Source organism: Corapipo altera, unplaced genomic scaffold (genome assembly GCF_003945725.1).
Source record: "Corapipo altera isolate COAL_440 unplaced genomic scaffold, ASM394572v1 48b, whole genome shotgun sequence".
Taxonomy (NCBI): Eukaryota; Metazoa; Chordata; class Aves; order Passeriformes; family Pipridae; genus Corapipo; species Corapipo altera.
Genome location: NW_020884884.1, coordinates 8,230,437 through 8,257,381, shown reverse-complemented (window position 1 = coordinate 8,257,381; position 26,945 = coordinate 8,230,437). Strand labels below are relative to the sequence as shown.

General features: G+C 40.1%; 2 protein-coding genes across 4 annotated transcripts in view; both read left to right on the top strand.

The window, feature by feature from the left end:
- The window catches only part of THADA (THADA, armadillo repeat containing), a 164,922-nt gene extending 140,792 nt beyond the window's left edge, over positions 1 to 24,130 (top strand). For 2 of the 3 annotated variants that reach the window (XM_027641212.1, XM_027641210.1), the window contains exons 37-38: positions 21,518 to 21,684; positions 22,794 to 24,130. In XM_027641212.1, coding sequence (XP_027497013.1) covers positions 21,518 to 21,684; positions 22,794 to 23,186 — 560 coding nt within the window. In that variant the 3' untranslated portion in view covers positions 23,187 to 24,130. Of the gene's footprint in view, positions 1 to 180; positions 444 to 21,517; positions 21,685 to 22,793 lie in introns of those variants that run through there. The other variant, XM_027641213.1, reaches the window with a different exon arrangement.
- A 1,445-nt stretch (positions 24,131 to 25,575) lies between these two features.
- On the top strand, positions 25,576 to 26,512 carry LOC113946228 (fibroin heavy chain-like). The gene is made up of 2 exons (XM_027641216.1): positions 25,576 to 26,045; positions 26,383 to 26,512. Exons 1-2 carry the CDS (start codon positions 25,624 to 25,626, stop codon positions 26,435 to 26,437), a joined length of 477 nt encoding a protein of 158 aa, XP_027497017.1. The 5' UTR covers positions 25,576 to 25,623; the 3' UTR covers positions 26,438 to 26,512.
- Positions 26,513 to 26,945: the final 433 nt, after the last annotated feature.

The window sequence follows — 26,945 nt, the reverse complement described above, 5'->3', positions numbered from 1 at the left end:
TCCTTCTGCTCCCATTTCAGATGCTTAAGAAATAATCAATAGATGATACTCCTGTGCCAGGAGTTTCTGAACAAAAGGCAATGCAAAGCTCACTTTTGTTTTCTTGATGGTTGTTCCCTTCCTGATAGATTCTACTGTTTATCTTCAATGACAAAGGTCCTGGTTTTTTTCATTCACCAGAAAAAAACCAAAACAAAACATATTATTAGCTGGCTTGTTTAAAGAAGCTGACTCCACCTTCTGAAGGGCATCCTGTTGGGAAGGGGTTGGCACTACGGAGGAGACTGAGTTGAGATTCTGATGGAAGTCTTCATTGCTGAGTATTAGCCTGTGTTTTAGTGGCCCACAGTATTTCAGGTTTATCTTAATGTATCAGACTAAATGCATGTAGGAGCCTTTCAGCAACTTTCATTTTGTTTATTGACTAGAAGGTATAAATGTGTGTAAAGGGAGAAGTTAAAATGTGCTGCTTGGGGTGGCAGGGGGGGGGAGAAAAAATATTTAATTAGATTGAAAAACTAAAATATTTTCAAGGTGACTCTGAATTCCTTTCTAGAATTTAGAAAGACTTTAGACCTAACTGTTTGACTGGTTGACCTTTCTCTTTGTGAACCATGCTATCGTCTTGGCATGAAGGAAAGCAAAGCAAGTGAAGGTATTGCTTGCACCTCTATTTCTTTTTTCACACATCATGAGTGGAAAAGTCAAGGTAAATTCAAAATAAACTTCTTCATGGTTCTAGAATTGTTGTGGCTGTCATAAATGTGTGTGGAAGAAGGTTTATCTGCATGGGGATTTATTTGGAAGTGATGGTTTAAATAAGCTTTAGCCAGAGGTAGGACGAGTCAAGGGAAGATCAGACTAGCTATACTAACATTTGAAAGAGTTAAGAAGAAATCCTACTCAGATTTTTTTCTTATTCCTATCCTCTAAAAATCTTCCTTGGTGAACCTAAGGCTGTGCAGAAGGTTTCATACATATATGCTCTAAGAAGATGTAGTAAATCACTTGAGCAAGAGATAAGAGATAAGGCAGTCTGTGTGATGTTAATGCAGCACAATGGTCTGGCAGTCATCATCAACACCACAGGGGATATCAGCAAATCATGGGTGACTGGCATGATCCCAAAACTTGTACCCCAAATGTCCTTTACAACTGGCCCATGAAGCATTTCAGGACAAGTGGTTCAGATTTCATCTGCTCCAGTTGCTAGTGAAACAGCTATGAGTAAATGCTGGACAAACCTAAAATGCTAAAAATACCATTGACATTGGTGGTGTTTAGCTGCATGATGAAAGCATCCCACATATTGCATGGGAAACAGTAAAGAAAGGTATTTTATTTTATTCGTTGCCTCATCTGCTTGTTGGCATTTGAAACTGTTTTTAAACTATTTCTTAAAATAAGTACAAATTTTGGCCATAGCAAAAGGAGCTTTTCTTCCACATGTTTATGGTTGGGTAAATGCATTATATAGATTTCCTAAAGCTTTAGTACATCAGCATGTCAGGTTAACCCCCTGTTTACTTACAAAGTGCTAAGTCCATGCTGTGGGATTGGAGATGGAAAATAACTGGAGGTTAGAATCTGTGCAACACTGCTGTGTGCAATATGCAAGTTTTAAGTTGCTGTATCTCTCTCGATGAAATCTAAAGGAGAGATGTTAACAATCTGTTCAGAACTCTCCTTTTCATGTGACTAGTGTGTTCATCCTCTTGTCAAACTAGGGGACAGATTCACCACTTTTTGCTCTACTTCTGTACTGGCATAACCTTCCAGTGAGGCAAATAGGAGGACTGTGGTGAATAAAAGAAATGTCAGGTTACTCTGATCCTGGACGAAGATTAATGTGTAGGGTTCAGCTTTTCTCATGCACTAGGTGACTTGCCCTGATGTTCAGGTTAGGCTAATAGGCCTCTGAGGCCCCAGACAGCTCCTTCAGTTGTGGGTCTTAAAACCAGTTCTGCCAGCTGTCTGGCTTTGAGGAATAAGTGGTAATTGCCCAAACATAAACTAGGGAACTGCATGCAAACTGGTTTAAGGATGCATTAACTGGAGTATGTGGCAGGATTGTAGGTGATAGATTTCCTTTGCTTGATTGAAGTCAGACTTGTGCATTTTCTTCTCTATTCTGAGATTTGAATTTCTTCTCTATTTAGCAGTTTGTTGGAGGGTTTACAAAAAGCACAAAGTCAGAACCTGACTGTAGAAAGAGCTGTGCTGAAAGTGCCTGGAGCTCTTCCACTAACCAGCTTGAGAATGGAGGTTGGTTGGCAGTGCTGTGGATGGGTGGCTACAGCTGCATACGGAAGACTGAACATTTCCATTCTAGATATGTGACTTGCTATGATACAGCTGCTGTAGCGTGGAAAGTTAAGAGCTTCCTAAAAATGGGTCAATTTCAGATCCTTCCTAATACCCTGGGTAGGAAAAAACAGCCAATTGGAAAGAGCATTTAAAAAGTGCTTATTGCCATCCATGATTTTCAGGCTATCTCGAGAGTTGCTTATAATTTTGGAATCTGTTGGCCAGAAAAATCTCCCAGTCAGGTATTGTGATATGCCATGGGTGCTTGGGAACGGTCCAGAAGTTCTCATAGCGTGGTCTGGGTTACTAATGGAAAGCTGCTAATCATATTAGCCAAAATATGTTTATGTTCCTTGTATCGGGGACAAGTGGAAGGAAGGTTAATGAAATTTTTTTCTAGAATCAGCTCAAGGATTTCTTCTGCTTTGTGAGTACTCTTGATAACTGCATTCTAGTAACTAGATGTGCAGATCACTAAACAGAACTGGATTTCTGAGCCTTCTATGAAAGAACAGTATGTTAGGGTTTAAATGGGAGGTGGCATTTATCCAAATGGCCTTTAAGCAGTAGAAAGAAGAATAGACTTAGACAAGATCCATTCAGGCAGAAGCAGAAGAGAGTATGGAAAAGTAGTGATACAGTCAAAAGCAACAAAAAATCACAGGAGCAGAGCAGAGCTGCTCCTGTTGCAGAATGAGATGATTTTCTAGAAATTAAGTTTACTTTCAAAAGCTTATGCATGGAATCTATGTGATTGTCTGTGTTATAAGCAATACTTGAGGCCTCAGTGGAGAGGTGTAAAGTAGTGGCGGCAGTCTGTGGTATTATATTCAAACATAGTGTAGGACTTTGTATTCAGAGACACTGTAAGGTGATGACATCTCTTCAGTTACATTAGATAAGGCATGTTGAGGACAGGAGGAAGGTCAAACACAGCTGTGTGTGTATTCTGGGAATCCTCTGAAGCGGGCCCAAGTGAGGGAGGCAGCGGGTGCTCTGCTGAGAATTACTAGAACACTCTGCACGGTGAAGAGCACTAGATGTTACTGAAAAGTAGTGTAAACCATGGAAGGTAACATCACTGATAACATACTTAAGCTATCTGTAATTATAGGATCGTAAGTAGTATAGGGTTCACACAGAAAAAGGAGAGAGTTCTGAAAATGTTGAATGTTGAGCCTTCTGCTTAAGGGACCCTGCCTCTGGCTGCATCTTTTTTTCCCTTCTGTACTTTTAATGGTCAGTACTTCCTTATGCACGCACACAGAGTAGGATTTATGCAGAGAGACAAATGTGTAATGATGGCCATTTAAATCCTGGCAAACTAAATAAGTGGTAAATACTTGTGCTATTTGGTGACTACCTGATGACTATGATGACCTTATATTTAAGAAGTTTGTTCCAGAAAGCAAAATGACACGTGGTAGAGATTATGAAATACTTACTGTGGCTAGAAGCTGTAATTTGGGGTTTTTTTACATCTGTGGTGTAATAGTTCTAAGAAGGTAACAATTACAGGTCAGTCGCAAGGATGAAAGAATTGAGGTCTAGGAGTGTAAATGAATTCATCTGGTCTCTCTGTTAGAATAAATTTAGGGCTGTTTCAGGAGCGTATTTGACATGCAGCCTAGTTGTATCATATTTTCATGCTAACAGGTATATTTTGTGTATTTGTAGTAATATTTCTGTTATACCTGACATTCTAGTTTTATATCCTAAAAATACCTCCTATTGTTATGAAAACTTTTGGAAAATCTGATTGGGAAGTAATTAGGTCTTCAAAATTGCATTTGTAGTATGATTGTTTCATTGTTTAATGGTAACTCTTGCATAGTGTTTAACTGTTGTCCTTAGATACAGAGGACATCTTCAGTTGGCTGGAAATATGGCTTAAATATTTTTGTTCAGAAAACTCTTTAGTAATTACCTTTGGGCTCAGGGACCCATCACTGAATATGTTGACTGCCTTTTTTTTTTTCTTTCTGATGCCATTGTAGGGAAAGGCTGTCCACAGCTTACCTCCTAAACTTGGAGTCTTTGTGTGTGAGTAAAATAATAATGAAGAAGCATTGACTTAAAGCCAAAGTGAATTCACACCCTCCTGCAGTTTTTTTATGAAACTTTCTAAGCTTATGAAACCAGATTTTCTGATACATGCTGTAAAAGTGTTGTCCCTGTTAGCTTAACAAGTGTGTGCCCTTTTGCTATAAGCAAAATAGCACCACTGTTGATCATCTTTTTCTTTTAAAGCATTTCACTTTATTTCTGAGAGAGAACTATGGTATGTTAGTGTTAAAAAAAATCTCTTTGTTTCTTTTATTGCATTGCTTTTTACTCCTGATTAATTATAGAAAAAGTAAGCAGCACTTTTAATTATATTCATTGAAAAAATAGTTTTGCAAACCAGGCCAGTAAATTATGCAGTCAGCCTCTGCAGGAGTAAACAAAAACTGAAGGACTGATCATAGTCTTCTGAATAGAGCTATTTCGTGCTTTCTCTAAACAAGCTGGAAGTGCAGAAGAGCCAATGCTTTGGAGCAAAAGTACTCTGTTCCACAGGAGTGTGAAAGAATGTCAGGGAAGGCCAGGGGGAAAAAATTGTATTATCCACCCTATAGGTCATGAAGAATTGTAGTAGATTTTTGTTGGTTTGGTTTCTTGTTTGCTTTTTGTAGGTGGCATTCTGCATTGCTAATTGTGGGCATGCTAAGAATCAAGAAGAATGTTCAGCTTTTTAATCATATTTAGACTTGTGAAATATTATTTTAACAGATTTAGAGACATAATAGAGGTTCTGTGATATATGAAGGTTGCAGGACCTGGCCTGTAGTCTATATGACATTTTGCTACTGTATTCAGCTCTTGTTATGCCAAGGTTCAAACGTATTATTTGAATAAATTGACTCCAATTTTATCAGTTAGAAAAAGTGAAATGAAATTTTCACTAACAATGCTGTAGCTTGTCCTTTATCTGTAAAAATGAAGTCTGGGCACAAATTGCATTGTTTTGCTGACCAGTTGCTGCAGTTCTTTTATTAACACTGCTCCTTCTGTTTCACTGCTGCTGTGAAAGGGTAAAGCTGTCCCAAGAGATTTCTTTTGGAAAGACCAATGGCTACAGATCTGAGCAGTTTGATGTGAGGGACAGTTATTACAAAAAACTTTTTTTTTATCTAGATTGTACTGAAAAATAGCCAAGCAACACTAGAAAAGAAATCTTGTTACTTCAAGAAGAATTGTTTAATGATTGAGAAGAGGGAATAAGGGAAAGAAGAACATTGGAGGAATTAAAGGGAGTTGCATACAAATTAAAAGAAAATAATTTCATTTCATATGGAGCTCACTTTCTCAGAGCATCCAACCAGGGGTTAGATATAGTTAAAATTCAGGATATGGAAGTTAGTGGTAACTTTTTAATCATTTGTTACCTGGCCCAAGTGAAAGCTGGAACAAATAGGGTGCTATTCTAACTAGGACTGTGCACAAAAAGGCTTTAGTTACCCATAGTCTGCAAATATCCCCCTCCTCCTAGGACAACTTGAGATACAGAAATTCAAATGGATATGGACCAGCATATCCAAAACCTCTGATGTTTTTGGTATCCTGAATATTAACTTCATGTACAGAGTAGTTGAGTACTGTATGCTGGAAGTTCTGAAGGGAAAGATTTGGGAGAGCCCTGGGTAGGCACATCCATACACACATGGCATTCTTTGTAAAGGCTGAGGTGGAATGCATGCACAAATCATGTGACGGGCTGGAGAACTTGCTAAATTTTACGAGTTTTCAATTAATTATTTCCATACCCTCGTTACCTCATAGTCCAAAATGTGCAAAACTTTAAAAGTCTGTTTCAGTACTGTAGACATCTAGTTTGTAAACGGTTCATATATGAACTAAATATAGGAAATGTCAATTTAGATATCTGTATTATTCACAGAAAGAATACAGAAATGTCTGCTAAGAAGTGCATGTATAGTGTTATGGGAAATAATAAATTTACTTTTGGTAAATGTCTTACTTACGGAAGCATGTAGGATATTGATACTTATTTGTAATGTTGTTTTGCATCTAGAGGTATTTCACCAAGAATGAGGAGATGATGATACATTTCTGCAAGCAGATTTTTGCACACAGAATTTAATTTGTGTTTGTGTGGGTGGGTGTGAGGTACAGAACATAAATACCTTTGCAAACTAACCTAAACCACCACCTTGTTTTCATGTAAGTCAGCATTCAGAATTTTTAATGACCAAGATAGTACCTACCTGTGCCATAGTCGAAGCAGCACCCTAGAATGGATGTTGGGTTTGTTGTATTACTGATTCCCTGCATCACAGCCTTCCCATTGATTTGCTCTCTTTAATTCCTGGTGTGTTAATGGTGGGGGTGGGAAACAGTTATGGGACACAATGGGCTCTTACTTCAAAACCTAAGATGTGTAAAACTCAATGTCTCTTTTTTTCTGTAATCAGTTCCAAATGAACTCTTACAAGGGGAACTTGGAACTGGCTTGGTTGAACAAATCGATTTCTCATGCATGAGAAGGTAAAGTTAAACATCACTGGGAAGGCTAGAAATTTAAATTTTGAGAATTAGAGTTTTTATAAAGGGCTTTTGATTTATTAGATTTAGAGCAAGACTGTTGAAATCACCTTGAGGAGCAGAATTATTTATGGCAGCTGCTTACAGTACCAGTGTAATGCCACTTTTGCATGTTTTTAATTTTGTTCCTTCACATGGTCTGTGCTGTGTTAATGATCACCTTGTCATGCTGGCAGTGGAAAACCGTTTTATAAATAATTCCCACTGGTAAGATGAAAGTGTTAACAGAAATGCTTTAGTGAAGGTCTTGATTAACTTATGCACTTGGCTTGATCACAGTGAAGCTTAGACTTACAATATCTTGTTACCAGGACTAATAAAACCCATTCATTTATTTCGTGTACTATGTTAATTACCCTTTTACTTTCCTGCATGGGCAGACACACACAGGTTGATTTCGTGTTGGTGTTGAAGACCACAGTTACACTTTTAGACTTCTCTTTGCTGTACTTACAAGCTCATACCGCAACAAAACCAACCTTCCCTAATTCTAGAATCTGTATATTGTAATACTAGACCTTTAGGACTGTAGATTGTTACATTTAGGTGCTCAACCTAACCTACTTTTGCTATAAACAGCAGAAGATGGATTTTTTAAAATATTTTTTTTTTATTTGCTTGTACTTACTGAACGCTCACTGTCTAATGTACAGGCGTTTAGAAGCACAACTAAGAATTGAATTTCCAAAATATCTTTCTTCATTAATTCAAATTCCCCAAATATAAATTATTCCAGTAAATCTTGCAATATAGTGTACTAATGTACCATATTCCATCACCACCACCTCTCAGAAACATCAGGAAGATTGGTTTGTGCCATGTTCTCTGAAGCCCAGTAGCATTAGGATCTAATAAACTCTGTTAATGAAGGGCCTTTCAGAAAAGATGTTCTCAATATTGATTTCCATTTCCTAAAGCAACCTCCTTGGGCATTGCATTAGGTCATCTCCAGAGGTCTCTTCCAACCATAATGTTCTGTGAAAGCAATGTTTGTTGAGTAGATTAGGCAAAATCATACTCAGGTAGGAAATAATCTTTCAGGTTATATACCAAAATACAGGTGATTTGATACTTTGGAGCCCGTGACTTCATGCTCCCCTAGTGCAAGGTCAGCACAGACCTTGGAGTGCAAATACAGTGGGATGTGAGGAGAACCTAGAGATAAAGAGATCTCAGGGTGAAGTAGTACTTACATATACAAACTGAATTCTTTTATATCCTGATCTGTAGAACAAACAGTGGTTTTGTTTCACATTCATAGAAGTAGTAGAGACAATACAGGCAACCCTTGCTTGTCAGTTCCCTTCATTTGCAATGTATTTTGAATTTTACTGTGATCATACGGGTGCCACTGCAGGAGGCTGTCACAGAATAAAGGTATATTCTCCAAATTAGAGGATTTTACTTGAATCTCATAGTTAGTGATGAAGGCTCAACTAGTGCTGTCCATGGCAAGGTGAAGCAGAATATGGCCTTTCCTGAAGGAAACTTGTTTGAAACATGCAGATGAAAAATAAGATGTTAAAGACAGAAAGAGTCTTTATGTTAAAGACATATGTTACAGTCACAATGTGGACTGTAACTTCAAATGGCATTATTTAATTAAAAGAAAAAAAGGAACAAAAGTTCCTTGTGCTGTGAAGTGAAGGAAGCTTGGAGTTTGGTGGGGTTTTTTTCATGGATTTGTTTAGCAGATAAGTGGATTTTCTCATGTCTGATGACTGAAGTTTCAGGCTTTCACTAGGCATGACAGCAGTAGGGTCTCTTTTTCTTTACCCAGTTGGCTAGTTTCATGGAAACAAGACTTAATATTTCAGATTCCCTTGTCCTTTTTGTCAGACTGGATTGAAATTTTGCAGCTGGACCAGAAGTTGTGGTAGAAAACACATACACAGAAACATGCCTCCTGATTTCCTTATTTTGTTTAAAAATGGGAAAAACATCCCTTTGATGTTGTTTATTTTTTCAGATTGCCAGTCTGATTTAATAAAATATACCAGAGTTATTCTTTTCTATGCACTGAGTGCTCCCTTCATTTCTGCCTGCCCTCACACTTCATCCTCTGTGGTTCTTGCACCTTTTCAACAGATCTTGAATTGACCTCTGTAAACTTACTGCCTTCTGCTTTTCCGTCTCATTCTCTTTGTAATTTGTTTTGTAAATTAAATTGTGTGAACTGAATATTTTTATATGGAGGGTTGATGGGCTGTTGTTAGGGTTGCCTAACACTTTTAATTATAAAATCCTGGTTTTCAGCTACTCATGTTAATCCTTACTAGTTGGTACTGAGTTTTCTCTATACTGTATTTTTGTAAACTTTAATTATTTGATTTTTGTTACCATAGACATGATTCTATATAGGAAATTAGAAGAAAACACTATATTTGCGCAGGCTGTGAAAAAATTTGAAAGCCTTTTCTTTTAATGCTGTTACACGGGTATGCTTTGGATATGCAGGACATTTTTGGTAAAATATGTACATATTTGGCTGAGAAATAGGATTATAAAATGCTATAGTTTTCAGTATAGGTAGATATATACAAAATAGAGAGTGAAAGGAGCCTAAAAGCTAAAACCTCCAGAGATTCTTGTGTTCACTAAGCAGCTTAAATTTCTCTACTCCTGACATTTTTTTACCTGCATTCTGAGCAGGACTACTGAGTATGCTCTGTGCTGGGAACATTGCCTCACAAGAACTGTACAGCCATGGCTGTAGTAGCTCTGGTCCAGACTGTGTTCAGATACTTTAAATAAAACTCTTGTGCTTTCTGTAATACTTCTGAGTGGTCAGCAAAATGGGGGGAGATGAGTCATCACTTCTGAAAAGTGGTTAGGATGGTTAGAGAAGGGGGAGAGGGTAAATTAGAAAAATTTGGTTGACTGCTGAAGGAGTCAAGCTGAAATGATGAGAGTAAGGGATCGAGAGGTGCTGCTCAATCTGGTCAGGGGAGGAGACTCGCTCTTGTTGGTGTGAGAGGTGGGAGGAGAAAGGAGGAAAAAGTTCTTTGGTGAAAGACATAACGAGGGAGGCTTTTGAAGGATTCAAAAGAGAAATAATGTATGAAAGAAGCAGAATGGACAAAGAAGATGAAGCAGAACACTTTCCTGTGTTTTGGGACACTGTGACTGGAGGTAGTCGTGAGGCCAAGTGTCAGACTCAGGGTTTAGCTTATCAAGATAACGAGACCTGCATTGAGATACCATGGAGTCTGGTGACAGGGGCTAGGTAGAAGACATTGGAGCAGTGCTATGGATATACCTCCCACGTCCAGAGGTGCTACCATTTCCTATCATTTTATTAGTTTCAAGTGGTCAGCCTTGTGGCTTCACTACTTTTCTGATGCATGAGAGTCAATAAAATGTCGCATTATTTGGGTAAGGTATAGATTTCTTTTTCTTTTTTTTGGAACTTGGCAAACTACACATATATGTTGCCATCTTCCTCCTCCCATCTTTTCCCACACCAAGAATATTTGGAAGATTGCAAGGTCAAATATCCAAACGTTAGCAAATCCAGCTTTAATTCAACCTTGTACTGCTGCATGTATGGAGAAGCAAGGATAAATTACACTATCACTATTGGGTTTTTTTACAGAAGTTCTTTCATAATTCATTAGACAGTGCAGATTTGCTCTGGTGATGAATCAGGAACATACAGTATAGGAAACTATCATCTCCAACAGTACTACTGCCTCAGTTGCAAGTTGAATGTGATAAAGAAGTAAGATCAGGATCACAAGAAGGGACATGCCAAAGCTATTTAGTTTTGCACTCGTGATTTGCATTCTGTCCCTGCCTCTCCCAGAGAGCTGTTTTGTGCAGGTAAGCAAGTCATTCCAAGAGTTTGGAAAGGAGGTCACTACTTTGCCGAATGCTTAGCTGGATACCTTGCGGGCATGATTTGCAGGAGTTCAGAGCACACACAGCTGAAGCCAGAGGGAAATGCATTTTGAATATTAAAGCATTATGGGGTGCTGACTCCTCAGTGAAACAAGTCTCAGATCAGACATAAAACCAGTCCAAATTTTTTAATCTTCATGACTGTCTACTCTGCCTGCAGAATAGATAGTGCCATTCCTTCTTTCCGTGTACATCGTTCTAAATGCAAGTGATTTATGAAGCACTCCATATCACGATGAATGACTGAGAGTCACAGGTTACTTAGCCATTCTGTCTTCTCTGCCTATTTAGAATATTTTGGAATATTTTGAATAAGAGAGGTCAAAGCCATTTATTAAATGCGTAGAAAATAGAAGGAGAGTTTTCTTCCCTATGGTGGGGAAGTCCCTGGTGTTGCATAGTTCATATCTGCATTACTATGTGAGACACAAATGTTTTAATTTTTGTGGTGTCTTGTGCAAAGAGCACTTATATTCAGCACCCTGGGAAGAGCATTCACAGCACTATCTTAGTTCCTTCTCAGCTGAAGAGGCACAAACCAATTCCTCAAAGGACTTTGAAGGAAATGGAAAAGACAAATGTAAAATCTCTATTAGACAAGTATAATGGTATCTATGTTAGACTTTCTGTTGAAGAACTCTGGTTACTGATTGAATACTATTTATCAGTCAAAGAGTCTGTGTATATATATTTGCATTTTATGCAAGACTAAGCAGGTTCTGCTCCTTCTGTAAATTTACTTGGAAGAAGGCCTCAAAGTAATTCATACAAACCATGTTACAATTTACTGATCCACCTGAGTGTGCTGAGGCCTCCAGAATTGTGGTGTGTCTGCTGAAGATGCAGATGAAGTTGCAGGTAGCCACCCCCCAGAGGTCTGGGATGGATGCATACCATTCAGCTCTCTTGGAGCCTGCTAGAGGATGCCCTGATGACAGCTAGAAGCTTCCTAGCAAGTCTTAAGCCAGCTGGTATGCATTTAGACTGCAGTTGTATGGAAATGCCAGAACCTCAGGTGTTTCAGTAAGAGAGATATAAGTAAGTCATGTGATTTCCAAATAGGTGTGGACCTGCCCATGTAGATGGAAGTATCCTGGGTCGCTAAAGGTGCAAAATCCAGAAGTCACCTAGGTGGCAAGAGCTGTGAAGGAAAAAGGAGAACAGCTCCTTGGGATCTCTTTAATGTGAATATCTTCTTGGGAAGAAACATTGAGTCCTGATTCTAGAAATGCCTCAGCCACACTAGGGTGATAAGGATCACCAAACCTTTATTTTGATCAAGACTTTTGTTAGTAGAGTGAGGAATATGTATGCGTCATTTCTGAAAGAAGGGCCAGAAACTAATTCACTCTCAAGTGAAATCGTTGGTGCATCGTCTTCCCAGTGAAAAGAGCAAAGGTTCTCTCATGGAGAGAAAATGTTCTTGAAAAAATTTTCAGAGATAGGTATTTTCCATTCCTGATTGAGACATGTGGCTGTTTACCTGTTAGACACTTGCAGGAAAACTGCCCCTAAGTTCTCCTTAGATCACTGTCCTTCGGTGATCTGTAGTCACTGAATTCATCTGTATTCATCACTACAGTCATCTGTAGTGTTGAATAGGAGGTCCCTGGCAGCATCTGCTTGTCTGTAAGACCACAGTTTGAGAGTCAGGCTGACTTCTTTTGCTGTAATGTCAGAAAACTTTGTACAACAGATCATACTATACTGCACAGAAATCGACTTGCAGCAGGCATTGGAAGGCATTTTGGTCTCGGTGGAAAAAACAGAAGAACATTTCTGTTGGTCACTTGTACTAATCCCTTGTATTGTGAATGTTTTGTGGTCCTGGTAGCTTCTCAAATTACTGTGTGTTTGCAAACTTGATTATATTTTCATAGCTTTGTGTATCTGTGTACATATTTGTCAAGAAAAAGATAAAAATAATGTGAGCTGTCCTTGACATGCACAAGTTTCAACCCTTAGAAAGCATCTGAGTAAGACAGATAATCTGAATTGTATTGGAAGCTTATAAAGGTGGTTGGGGTTGGTTTTATCAAGTGTTCATATGGTGAAAAATTTCTGTGGGGTTTTGCTCTTTAGAGTATTCTCTTATATGGTGAGGAAATGGCTAGTAAGGAAGCTGAGACTGCATCATGAAAATTTTGGCATAAATTATTATACAAAATATTTATGGCACTTTCCATAAGAACAGCTTTGTAGCCATTTCATTTTGAATGTCACCCTTTTTTAATAAGTAATATGAAACAAAGATAAAAAATAAATAGAAACCATCTTAAAAACAGTTTCTCCCCATACAATTTCATTATAAGGTATCAGAACAGATATGATGACTGAGGTTCCCAAGTTGCTTTTTTGCTGTTCTGCTTGAAAATACCCTCATTCAGTAAGTCACACATACACTGGAATCAGGTGTTTTGTAGTAAGTTAGCAGGTCTCTACTCAGGTGTGCTCAACAGCCACAGTTTTCAGGAATCTGCAACTCTGCCTTATGCCACCCTTTAGATAGAACTACTGGAAGAAGGATGGGAAATACCAATGTAAACTGTCATTCAGGAGAAAATGTAGAACAAGATCAAAGCATGTTGTAACCCAAGTGGCCTTGAAAATTAGAAAATTTTTCAGTAATCTAAAACTACTCTAAATTCTAGTAATTCAGAAGTGAAGAGTTTGCTTAGCAGTTGTCATCAACTGAGTCAAGCATGCATCTAGAATAAGGGTTATAGCACCAAGAAGGTTTAGTGTTGTATCAGTACTTGTGTAGAAATACATAGCATTTTTATGCCTGTATTTGTGTCTTGCAAAAATTCCACCAACATGCACTTAGTAATTCAGATCGATTGATTTAATTAAAGGAGAGAGAACTTTTGCATTGAGACTCATAACTGTTTTAGCAAGATTTATTGGTGTGTATGGTACTTGTTAAAATCAGTGGCTTTTGCAGGGGGCACTTTATATTACTTCTTTTTGAAGAATTACATAATATAAAAATGTGTAAGCACTGTGATTTTTTTACTTTGTATTCCCAAATTTATGTCAACACCTTACAAGTTGTTCTCAGCCCACTTAGACAAGGTTAGATCATCACATGGATGAAAGAACTGTTTGCTTTCTAGAATACAATGCCACTAATTAAAGTTGAAAGTGAATGGCCTGAATTAGAATCAGCTCATCCATCAAAGACTGGCTACTGATTATTTACTGACAGTGCTTCATTTAGCTCTATTAATTACTCAGTGGCACTGTTATGTAAAGGTCACGCTTGAAAAATTAAGAAAGAATACATGGAAAATTATTGTATGTGCTCAGTGCTGTAGTCTGGAAATAGTAAATGTTAAATGGAGTGTTCATGTGAATAATCTATTAAATGTGTTTTTCTTATCAGCGTTTTAATTGCAATTGAGTAAACAGGACAGCAGCTTACAGATCTTGATAGGCTTCTTATGCAAGTTGTGATGGTCATGGCTATGACTCCATAGCAATAAAGGAAAGTGTGCCTTTCTATTACTGCTTTTAAAATAGTTTGGTGGGGCTTTTTTGAGTTTTCTGCCCAAATTATACTGTTTTACAGGTATTGAAGGAGAAGAATTTTCTGCAGTTGTCTATATTGATTACCCACTGTTTCCTTATTGCTTTATCCTTTAAATAACAAACCTTCTACCAGCATTCCTCAGATGTTATTCTGAAATTGCAGCGATGATACAGAGGTAGATGTGTCTCCTGTGTTCCTACAGCAGAGCTGTAATATACATCTTATTCACTCACATTGAGTAACCTTCATCAGAGCTAAGCAAAAAGTTATGTATAGTTGAAACATGCTAATAACGAGTATTTAGTTCTAGTGATACTGGTTTTAAAACTGTATTTAATCTTAATTTTTTCCAAGAAATACACAATTTGAGTTAAAAAATGTATGTTCTCATTGGCAGTGTTTTAAACAATTAGCTAAATAATATTTGTATCTTTTCAAAAGGAAAAGCATGAGTGGGTTTAGGCAGGGGGTATTACTGTTTAAATTGGAACATGGCTTTGGGGGGGAGGTTCTGCAAAAACAGTAATGTAAGTGGTAAAGTCCAAATGCTCATTTCCTCTGACAGATCTGTGAGCTGTGGTTGTTTTGTAATAAAACCCTTCATGTACAGAAGGCATGGCTCATATGGGAAAAGCTTATGTATTCATATATATATATATTTAAAAAGGGGAAAAATGTAGTTTCTGAGTTGAAAAATATTGTTCAGTTCACATTCCAAAAAAGGGCTTGAAAAGATGAATATATGTGTGCTTTTTTGCTCAAGAAGGAACTTTAATTTTCTGCTCAGACTTGAGCTGTAAGTTTCCATCATAATCAGACATGTTATTAACTCAGATCTGTTTATAATCAAGGTCAAAGCTGAGAGCAGCATCACTGCCACTCTACTCAGAGACTGCAACTATTAAGAAATTAGTTTTGATTAGTTTGTTTTGTAATGGTGTTGTGTTTTGACATCGTGTTGGGTGATGTCAGGAAGGGCCTCTTTTTAAAGTCATCCTGAAAAAGCACGGCTATAAAACAGACTCAGGCAGGGAAATGGAAAACAGATGAAGTGGTTGTACGTCATCTAGGGAATATTTCTCGAGAGGATAGAAATGATCTAATCGCCTTTGATTTTATGAAACACTATGAAAAGGAATCTGCTTATATATTAGATTTTACATAAATGGTCATTTTAAAAAGTGGAAAGTTTGATGTTTGTAACTTAAATTGACACAATGCAATTGCAAGAACCATCTGCCAACTATCCAGATACAACAGTTACCATTTCTACATTTTCTTTCTCTTTTTTTTTTGTTTGTTTCATTTTGTTTTACTTCTCAGTTTTCCTCTTTTAGTGCCCAGAAAAATGATAGCACTCTAATATTATTTATGGAGACTGAGTGGGTATGAACACCCCTTTGCTTTCTGTGTACTGCTACTGCTTTTCTTCTGCCCTGTTGTTTTTCTGGTGGCAAGACACCCATGTGTTGACTTGCAGTAGAGTTGCACTATTCCTGTGTACCTCAAGGTAGAACATATAAGCAGGTTATTTCAACATAAGAAATGCAGTTTCTAAGCTCTTTTAACTCTTGGGTTGGGCCAATGGGATTTTATTTCCTTTTTTTTTTTTTAAATTTCGTGAAGCCTAGCCATACATAAGCACATTACTTTAAGTAAAAAATATATCTGTGGCACTGCCTCACTCAGATCTCTTATATTTGATATGTTGAGAGTAGGGGCAAACTTGACTATTACTGAACACCAAAAAGAAAAAATCTTTAATACAACAAAAAGTGATTAGTGGTTAGGTACAAATTTCCATTTGCAAATCTAATATTGCAGATATTAGTGACTGCGATGCTGAATCTGCTGTCAATTGGATGGGAACCTGATATCTTGCTTGATACTCAGAATCTTGTTATGGTGATGTATCAGAAAACATGAGATAAATCCCCAGTTTTGTCAAGAGTGATCTTTGTTGCTTTAAATGTCCATGCTTGCCTTTTGAAGCAAGAATACTACTTCATTTTACCAGGGTGTTATTAGGTACCATACTGATTGTGATGTATTATTGTTTATACCTAGGTAGACAGCACTTTGTGCAAGAAAGTAAAAAATATTTTACCAGTTCAGATGGTAAATAGTCGGCCCAAAATACTTTCTGTAGTTTCAGTGGAAGAACTTACCCTATATTTTTTCCTTGAAAACATCCTTGCTGTTTGTACACTGAGGCTTTCTCTCAGGGCTGTTACACTAAACTGCCTTGCAGCTTTACTTCTCTTTATGTTGGTTCTGAACACAGTATGTGTTTACAAAAATTGCATTACTCTTTGATCTAGAATGAACTTTAGTTAACAATTCCCAGTATAAAACCAATTACAAAATGCTGTGTTAGGCAAGGAATATGTTCTGCTTTTCTATTTTGCCTGTATTTTATCATGGTTGTCCTTAAAATCTGTGTATATGCTCTTAATACATCCTTTCAGTTCCCCATAATATCACCGAGGCTTTAACAGAGAACAATTGTATAGTTGCAGGACATGTAATAGGCTACTAGAAGAAATATTTACATCTGGCATGATCAAAGCTTTTGGAGTATATGAATGTGTATGTGGGAGGTCTAATTTTTAAGTGGGTGGATTCACAAAGACTGAAACACTGCAGTACTTAACCCTTTTCCCTTTATGAAAATTCAATTCCTGAAAAAAAAAAAAGCATGTAGTACCTGATTCTTATCTTTATTTTTCATTTCAATGAGTAGAATTAATTCTTCTGCTTGTAACTACTTGTTTTAAGCCATAGAGAATTTTTTGTATTTTAGCCCCTGTAGTTGCCTATTTAGTAAGATGCTTATCTCGCTTGAGATGTTTTTGCACATTGGATCATATGCATGTTTCAGAATTTTAAAAAATTTTATTTTTAACACAGTTTTGATAGTCTATAGAACTGTTGTGGAAAGAGCTCTACTGTATTTTCAGTGTTCGGCAATAGAGATGTCTCCAGGTTCAATTTCTGCTGGTTTAGTTCCTGTGTCAATAATCAGCTGTGAGCTGCTTCTGTAAATCTGTCATTTGACATTTTTTTTATTCAGTTACTTTAAATAGTTAGTTATATTATGAAAGTCTATTAATACTCAGTCATTTAAATAACCTCTGTTAGCATTTTGTTTGCAAGGCTCTGATGGGGACATTTGGGATGAGAGCTGACCTGAGCTAACAGCTTGCTGAACGGGGAGGTCTCGCTCTTCCTTTGGCTTCTTTCCTTCCCCATGCTGTCCTGTGATCTTCCCTTCCCCAGCTATACCAATTCTGACCACAGGGCAACCAGCTCAGCTTGCCAGCCAAGCAGGAGAACCCACACGCCAAGTTGCGTGCCAAATGCCTATTCGGCTGTTCTGAGCTTTAATTTACCCGGTGATCAACAGAGTGCCTGAGCTGGCTACCAGGTAAGCTTCAGGGGCCCATGGCCTGAGGGGGCTGGTGAATGGAGAGCCACCTGCCCCTTTTTGCCCCTGGTGAACTCACATTTTGCTCAGACCACTCTCTGAAGTCATACCATGAGTCACGAACACAGCATCGTGTGTAATATGTGGTTTCTTGAAAATCAGCCTTGCTTTTGCAAGCCAGTGATGATGTGAGGAGCAGTTCTTGTAAGCAGTTAAAACATCAGTGAAGACACATTTATTTTTAGAAGAGACACACCTTTTTGGCTATCTTAAAAGATTCTGTATTCGGTTACAGCATCCATGGCTGTTACTTTTAGAGCTAGGGATCATCAAAGCAATAGAACATTTTGCCCTGTGAAAGCATTTTTTACCTCTTAAATCCTGGGTGTATATATATATGCATAACTTTGCTTACTGTTATTCATTTGTATTACTTCAGCACTCCAAGATATGCTACATCTCTTTTGTTGTCCTTGTGGCATTGGTAGTCCACAATCTAATCTTGAACTATTTTAGCATCAAATTTGAGTGAACTGGTTTGCCAGTATGTTCTGTAAGTAACAGCAGCTAAGAAAGCAATTCAGAAACTCTGGAGCCATTCCTGACACTCTGCAGTATGGGATGGGCAGGTGCAAGTGAAAATTCTTCATCTGCCAGACTTGGATCTGTTGTTGAGTCTGTGTCAACACCTGAAGTACCAGGACATGCTATGCTGGCTTCTGTAGCACAAAGCCAAGGGTATGCAGGCTCTTACCCAAATTTTTGAACCCTAAGTTTTAGCATTATCAAAGTGATGTTGCTTTTTTTTTTCTTCTGGTCTCAATGTCAGAACTGACACATGAGTTTGGTTGATCAGTTAAATGGTGTCTGCAGTTCACAGAAGGGTGGTTGGCATCTTTTGGGTCAGTGCTGTGTTCAGTCTTCATGTTTTTCCTGTGTGCTATGCTGCCTTTACATGTTTTTCCTGTATTTTTTTCTCTTTTCTTCTTTGAAGAAAGAAACCAACAACAGCAACAACAACAAAAAAAACCCAGACTTGCCATTTCCTCTGTTGCAACTTGCAGGATTCTCTACAAGACTGCCATAATCTGTGACCACAAAACTGCCTTTTCCTCTGTGTCATGCTGTTGAAAAACTGCTAGCAAGCAAGTTCAGTCTAAGCAGGACCTCGGCATTACTTGTTTTGCTACCTCTTGGTAGTTTTCAGCATGTTCATGTAATAACAGAATTAGAGGCCCAAGTCTATTTCTTGGTGCATTTCTCAATAGTCCAGCATTCTCATTCACAAAGAGAGCATCACTGTATTTATACTTAAGGAGTCTAAATCTTAAAAAGGAAGAGAAGGCCCCCAGAAAATAGCAGTTGTATCTATAATCGGTCCTCCAAAGCAACAGCAAACTCAGTAGTGGGAAATACCATTTTTGGCTGTTAGCTCCCAGCATCCCTGAATTTGCTAAATATTCAAATATAAATAAAGTGACACAAGCAAGAGATCTTATATGAACACTGACAATTGTACGCATTCATCCATAAAAACTCTGAAGGATCATCAGAACTCAAAAGAGCTGGGTTTAAAGTGTTGCATTTTGTAAGCATTCATAACCAAGATGTTTGTTTCAGGCTCAGAACACCAGACTCCACTTTAACCTCTGTTCTTCCAGCTCTGAGGATGGCTAGTATTTCTGATGTCCCTACTGCACTTGAATGAAACTGTTTTCTACCTGAGCCTAAGCAAATCAAAACAGAGAGGACAACCATCGTGCCCATTCTTTAGAGTATCAGACTGGCACCAAATGGGGCACAGCAGTAGAGAAAGCAAGGGTTTTTAAAAAACAAACAAACAAACAAACAAAAAAACCAACCAACCAACCAAAAAACCCAAAACCAAAAACAAACAAAAAACCCCAAACAAACAAACAAAAAAACCCCAAAGAAATTCCTGAAAGGAAATGTCAGCAAAAATAATACCTAAAAAAATCCATCGCCTGTAATAAATGTTGCACTGCACCGTTGCAAGCTCTCCCTCACAGACAAGGCTCAGGGATATCCTGACACGGTGATAATTCCTGACATGAAGAAAGCAGATTTGAACATTTGATTTTACTGTCTAGCAGAGACAAACTGTATATGTAACATTATTAGTGTCATGAAGAGATTGACTGCCTGCCTTCCTGTTGCTTGTTCAAGGAGATTTCCATTTACCCTCATCTAACTCCAGGATAAAGAAGGGACCATCTGTTCTTTCTCCTTCATTCCCTTCCTTATTATGGTCCTTTGTCCTCATGGTCTCAAATACTAATTCATCCTCCCCAATGTCCTCGGTACATTGCCTGGTCTGTCAAATAACACATACCCATCTTTCCATCGGTCTGTTTTGCCCTTAGATGTTTCCTGCGTTTCTATATTCGTTGGCATGCGTGTTTGCCGAATCCGGGTGTTTTACTGTGAGTTTCTTGTCTGTGCCAACGTAGTCCAGGAAACCTGCAGCTGGCCTGAGGCCTTGGGACAGGTTACAGAAGAGAGGTCTGTGCTGCAGCTCTGAAAGTGGGTTGTCAGGGATAGGTCTCAGCTGCACTGTTGTGCCTCTTTTATGTCAGTAGTTTTGCTTCATGAGAAGTGCTTAAGTACAGACAGATACAAAAAGTAAGGTCTGCTTTCCATGTCTATATGGATTTTTACCAAATAGTTCTGACTCTGCTGTCTTAACTGCTTGCAAATTACATCCTTCAAGAATGGCATGTCCTTATGATACCATTATTTAGAAGACATACCATTCAGGAAACATTTTTTCATTTGCTGGTGACTATGGACAAGGATGAATTTTGCCCAAATCCTTTTTACAGTAATAGGGATTTTACAGGGACTTGTTCATTAGCTCTTCCTCTTCCAGTGCTCTTCCCTCATCCCCTTAAAAAGAAAAAAAAAAGCATTAATGTTACTAGTGGTGAAACTCCTACCTGTGAGCACAGTTGTTGGGAGTTCTCCTGCAAATGAGACTTCTGGCATTTTTATATCCTCTATTATTGAGGGCAGCCTTAGGACCCACACAGTCAAAACAGCATCTGCCCAAATGAGAGCAGTGAGGAAGTTTAAGGAAGAAATACACTGTGGATGATGGCTTTGTGTACAGTTCTGGCATGGTGCCAAAAACGGTATCACTATAGCTCTGTGATGATATTGTAAACAGTGTCTGCCTTTCCCTTCTCAAACGTCTTTTCTAAGACTGTCTTTGTTCCTGATCTCTCTTACATGTGTGCATATATATGTCTGTCTTATATATAAAGAGATTGCACACCAAATAATTATTCATTTTATATCCCAGCCCTTTAAAAACATATCATGTGTTGTAGCTTTTGAGTTCCAGTGAAAACATCAAATCAGATCTAAGGCATAGCTGTAGTTTTGCAAAAATAGTCACCATGTAATAGGATCAGGACTGTCTCTTGAGACATTTGTAACAGACATATTTTATATTTAAACCCAAATTAATAAATGTCACTACATGGGGAGGGAAAAAATGAAGCATCAGCATTTTCAGTTGCTTCATGTATTATTTTGGAATTGAGGAAAGGCCCCAAGTGGCATAGAAGTAAACATTCATCTAACTTATTTGCTGTATAATTCGTCATTCTACATGTGTTTGCATAAATTCAGCATCTGTTTTCCAGAAATCATTTTTGTGCTGATTTTATTTGAAAATGTTTGTGGTCTTGCTCTGTATTCTTACACATATTTTCTCTCAACAGAGTTTGCACTTAGGATAGTGAATGCTCCACTGGCCTTAGATTTAGCATTTGGCATACTGTGTGAGCTGCTCCAGCGGTGGGGGGAGATCCATGCTGGTGTGCTGATCCTGCTGGAATGGCTGCTGGGAGATAGCGACCTGAAAAGAGATTCGGAGACTTCAGCCCTGGTAATTTTAACAACCAGTTGCTATATCATGTTGGAAGCACTGCATTTCTACAGTCTTGTGGTAGGAATGGAATGTAACATCTCATTTGATGAGGCCTGATGATCACTACTGCAGTATTAACTGATTTACAGTTTAAAAAAAAAATGCACGTGGGTAATATTTAGAATAAAAATAGAGCTTGATACCTGTTTCCTGGCAATATCAGCATAAAATTAAAGAGATCAATAAGCAAACATTGAAATAAACCAAGAGTTACTTCACAAGACATTGTTGACTGAAATGTATTATTGCAGATGATGGCTTGCCTTGAATTTAATCTGCTGCTGTGGGTGCCAGGCACATCTGGTGTTCAAGAAAAGTGCTCTCCCAACTGCTGGCTTTTCCAGAGTTGGCATTTAAATATTTGGTAACTTTATGCCATCTTACGTACGATTGGTTCTGCACAGCACATGAAACAGCCTTGCTTACATCAGTTACTGTCTTCAGAAGGATTATTTCTGTAAAGAAAAACTTTGCCATGCTGGTTCTGTAAAGCGTAATACTATATAATACGCTGTGCTCTTTTTGTCTTGAAAAGACTGTAAAAATCAAAATGCTGGAAGGTAAACCGGAAGGAGCAGGACCAGCTACATCTTTGAGAAGTTTCTTGACAATTAATATGACCCATGAAATATATTATGGACCTTTTTTTAAGCCTGTGGTTTAGGTATGCCTTTCTAAGTTTCACTGACTGATACAATTTTCCTTTTTCATTTAATCCACTCAAAAAGCACCATGATATAGCAAATTACCATACTGGTTACAGAGAGGTCTCTGTGAAATATAAGACTGTTTCAAGCACATGTTAAGGATTAGGACTACTATTTACTTCCACTGTTTCCCAAGGCTTGTACCATAACTGCCTGATTTTTGAAGGTAAAATTTCTTTGACAAAGTAGTTCCCAAACCTTTAAAAAATGCATGTGAATTTTTACCTTCTTTTTAATATAAAGAAGTGGTTCTGTGACACCTGTTTCTGTATATATCCTCTTTTGTATCTTTTATGATTTTCTCATTATTATGAAACCACAAGTCATTTCCTAATCACTGTTGGTTTTCTTTTTGTTAAGGAAGAAGATGATTATCTGTTTGATAAAGGAGAAGTGAATTTTTGGGCAGAGAAGTTGACTCATGTTAGACAACTGAGTAAGCACCTTTTACAGCTCATATCAATGACTCATCTAACGTTACCACATCAGGGAGAACTGAAGCGACTATCAATAACAGCACTGGACCAAGCCCAGCTCGTTGAACACCACCTTCAAGCACTGCCTCCAGCTCCAGAATTTTCCAAAACTGCAGAATTCACAAGATTGGCTATTCAAAATGAGAGAATATTGCTCTGTCTTAAAATACTGAATCTACTGAAGTCTGATGATACTTGCAAAAATGAAAATCTGGAAAAGTATGTTACTAAAAGTTCATCCTCAGGGAACACGGACACATTCTCTCAGGGAGACTGAATTCCAGCGATGTTCAAGGAATCAGGATGACTCCAGTAAATCTGCAACAAACTGTTCAGTATTCAGGCTAAAACTACATTTTTATATATGAGTCCATGGATTCATTTCTTTTTACCAGATGTGCTGTGGGAGACTGTTCCTTTTAAATGCATTTGCTAATTTCATTCAGCTGAGCATTGTTTATTACAACCACTGTAGGAAGTAAAGCAGGTAAACCTAATATTTTCCATTCATCCAGGTGCAGGCCACCTGTAGTTCTCTTACATTTTATCCCATATTTTACCTCCTGTATCTTAGTACCAAGAAAAGGTGTATTATTTTGGTCTCCTTACAAAATGTAGCATGTTAATTATTAAATTAATATGCTATTTTTAAGTGTTTCTAAAAGAAAAGGAACAAACTGTGACTTTTTTGTTCATGGCAATTTTTAGAGTATATTTCAAATTTTACTGTCTTTTCCTCTGGAGGAAGGCAAGGATTTTCACTTTGGTAGTAACCTTGTTTCGCACATGGAAACAGCATTAGTTAGACTTCTGCATGCCTCTTTTTTCCTTTAAATCAAATAATTACGTTCATAAAATGGCTCTAAAATGAAGACCACTGGGTTCAGAACAAAGCAGCTGTTCCATTGCGAACAAAACAGTTTCATCTTTACTTCAAAACCCCTTGTTCCGCAAGCAGGCCTGGAAAGGAAGGTCCTGCTGAGTAGTGTGAGGCCCCTCTGAAGCTACCAGAGGTGTTTCTGTGCTCCAGCCCTTGCTTTTGAGAGATGCTCTCACCAGCACTCAGGCGGGGCGGCTGTGGGGACTGTTCTGAGTGCTTCGTGGTGATGCTGTGTCTGAAACACAAACATGCTTGTTGTGCGTTGAAATGTATTTTTCTGGGAACTGAAACTGGGTTTCAGTATGTAAACGAGACATCGAAAATAAATATTGATCTGAAAAGGTTGCGTTACCTTCCTGTAGCCAAGGGCTGTGACTGGCTGTAGCATGGCCGGGCCCCCCACAGTATGGATATGCGTCCCTGTATGCTGTCATTTCGGTCTCCTAGGGAGAAGAATATGTCCAGTGAACGACTGTTTCCTTTCAGCCTCCTCACCTGATTGTGTGTGAGCAGAGTTTGGCCCGTAAATGTCGATGACGCGCAGGTGAGGGGTGAGTGTTGCGGCTCAAGGCCCGCAGGTGGCGCCGCGGCACCGCCGTACGCGGGATGGGCCCGTTCCCTGAGAGCCGGGCCGGGCTCAGCCTGGGCAGGGTCGGGTTCCCTTAGTGCCGGCGTCGGGCTCAGCCCGGGTAGGCTCAGCCTTGGGCCGGCGCCGCTCGCAGTGGCTGCGTGCTGCGGTGCCTGCTGATAGCCGATTGCTGCCCTCTCCTTGAGTTCAAATAGAATCTGCTGTAAATCGAGCTAAGCTGCTGACTTGGATCTAATGGACATCTGAACACTGCAAAGTCACTACTGAAAAAAAAGATAACAAGTAGTGGCTGTAAGTTTCCAGGATTTGGGGTTACTTATATAAGTAATTTATGATGAAACTTGAGGCTTCAATAGGCAAAAGGGAAATGTTGGAATCTGAAATGATGTTTCACAGAATGCCCACTACCCAGCTTAATGAGCCACGGTGCAAGTTAGGCTAAAAATTAATTCGTTTGCATCTGGTTTGAGCTCCTGGAGAAGGAACAGCCCAGATTATGTCTGGAAGCCACTCTTAAAAAATAGTCAAGACCTGTACAATTAATTAAAAGCTAGCTGCTGGTTTTGCCACATCTTTCCATAATTTCTGAACTAGTGTGGCAACAGCTTTTAATAGTAAGAGACAAAACCAACTTTGTACATATCAGTTGTGTAACCTTGCTCATGTCAGGGGGTAGCACAAGATGATCTCTTAACATTGGCTTTTTATTTTTTTTTAACGGGGTAGAATTAAAAATGCATATAGATATGTATTTAATACTGGCAAATGAGTAAATGCAGAGAGGTAACAGCATAGTAGTAGACCCAAAGTGACCATAAAACTTAAGTAATTTGGTGAAGCCTTGATGACTTGGTTAATCAGTAACCAAATAGCTCAAAAACTCGGTCTTCCTTATCGTGGTGTTAAGATGCAACTGGAACCTCTGTCATCCCGCCTCCGTTTATAGAGAGCAAATAAGAATTATATCAGTGCACATACATTTCACCACACAGTGCTAGTGGCTTGTGTTACTGTGTAACTACTCAATGAAGAACCTTTAAACCCTGTGCAGCGATTGCAGGAGAAGGGTTAGCAAAGCGTGATGCCAGAGCGCTTATCGGCCGTGTATTTGATCAAAGTCAGTTTATCAAAGTATTCCTCCCAATGGCGATGACACATTGATCCGTGCATGACTGTCATCGTAAATTGTACTCTCGGTTGGCTGGCGGGCAGGATCTGCTGCGAGGTGATGTCTCCCTGGCAGAGATGTGTGGGAGGGTCAGTGCGCAGGCAACTCCGACCGGCCCAGGAGGAGGTTATGGGAAGGGATGCACGTTATCCCGCCCGTCCGCGGCATTCCCGCGCCCCGGAGGCTCCCCGGGTGCGGGGCAGGGCCTGTCGCCGGGTCGGGAGCCGTCACCCCCCGGCAGAACGGGAGGAGGGGAAGAGGCAGGAACGTGGGATCTGTCCCGGCACTCCTGGGCGGAGGAGCCGCTGCCGGCAGGCTCGGCGGCCGCGAGGGGGCACCATGAGCCCGTCAGCCGCGCGGGCAGCGGGAGGGGCCGGGAACGGGGGAGCAAGGCCGGGAATGGGGCCGTGAGCGGGGCCAGCCGAGCCGCGTCCAGCAGCAACACCCGCCGAGGGGGGGACGGGCCCCAGCAAACGGCTAGGACACGGGAAGGAGCGAGGTTTGGGCTTTCCGCCCCCCCAGCTCCTCGTCTTTCCCCGGGGGATTTTCGATCTCCGCGGCCGGGCCCGTCCCGCCGTGGGTGACGGCTCGCGGGCAGCGCCCGTCCGGGCGGCCAGGGGGGCGCCCCACGGGGGCCGCCTGCAGCCCCCCCTCAGCAGCCGCGTGGGAGGAGGAGGAGGAGGAGGAGGAGGAGGGGAGGAAGCAAACGGGCGAGGGAGCCGCGTGGCGGAGGGAGTCGAGTCTGAAACCCCGCAGCGAGGGGTTCTAATGACCCCCCCCCTCCTCCTCTCCCCACCCCGCCGAAGTTTCTTTGCTTTGCAAATGTGTTTTCCCAGCGCCGCGCTCTTGCTGACGTGGTCAGGTTTGCACGCTTGGATCTCGCGGGCCTGACATTCCTGCTCGGAAGCTAAAGACGATCAAACACTTCTGCTGGCTTTAGCAGCCATAAAACTTTACACGTTTGCCCGTCTGTGTTCTCCTTCCCATTTGTCCCGGGGCCGAACAAACGCGGGAGGGGACGGGGTGGGGGGTGCAGAGGAGCCGCCGCCGCCTTTCACAAAGTCATGTTTGCGCGGCCTTATCGGCGCGGGGGGGGGGCGGGGGTGTTTTGGACGGCGGCCGGGCCCGTCCCGGGAGGGAGCCCCGTCACAGGGGGGAGCCCCGCTGCGCGCACCGGCCGCTGCCTCCGCCCGCGGGGGGCACCGGGGGCGGCGGGGGGGAGGTGCGGCGGGTCACAGGACCTCGGCGGGGGGTGAGAAGTGAAGGGGGCAAGCGTGGGAGGGAGACGGGGGAGGGGTGCAGGGCGCGGGCGGAGAGAAATGCTTAGATGGGGTTGGGTGGGGGTCGTGTATCAGCCCGGGCGGTGGCGGCGTTAACCCTGCCTCGCATCCGCGCCTGC

What these genes read in the sequence shown, in the direction of transcription:
- LOC113946228 (XM_027641216.1), top strand. Translation starts at nt 25,624, where the DNA reads ATGTGTGGGAGGGTCAGTGCGCAGGCAACTCCGACCGGCCCAGGAGGA. An exon ending in AGGACACGGGAAGGAGCGAG is followed by an intron (nt 26,046 to 26,382) that starts GTTTGGGCTTTC and finishes GTGTTTTCCCAG; the next exon opens with CGCCGCGCTCTTGCTGACGT.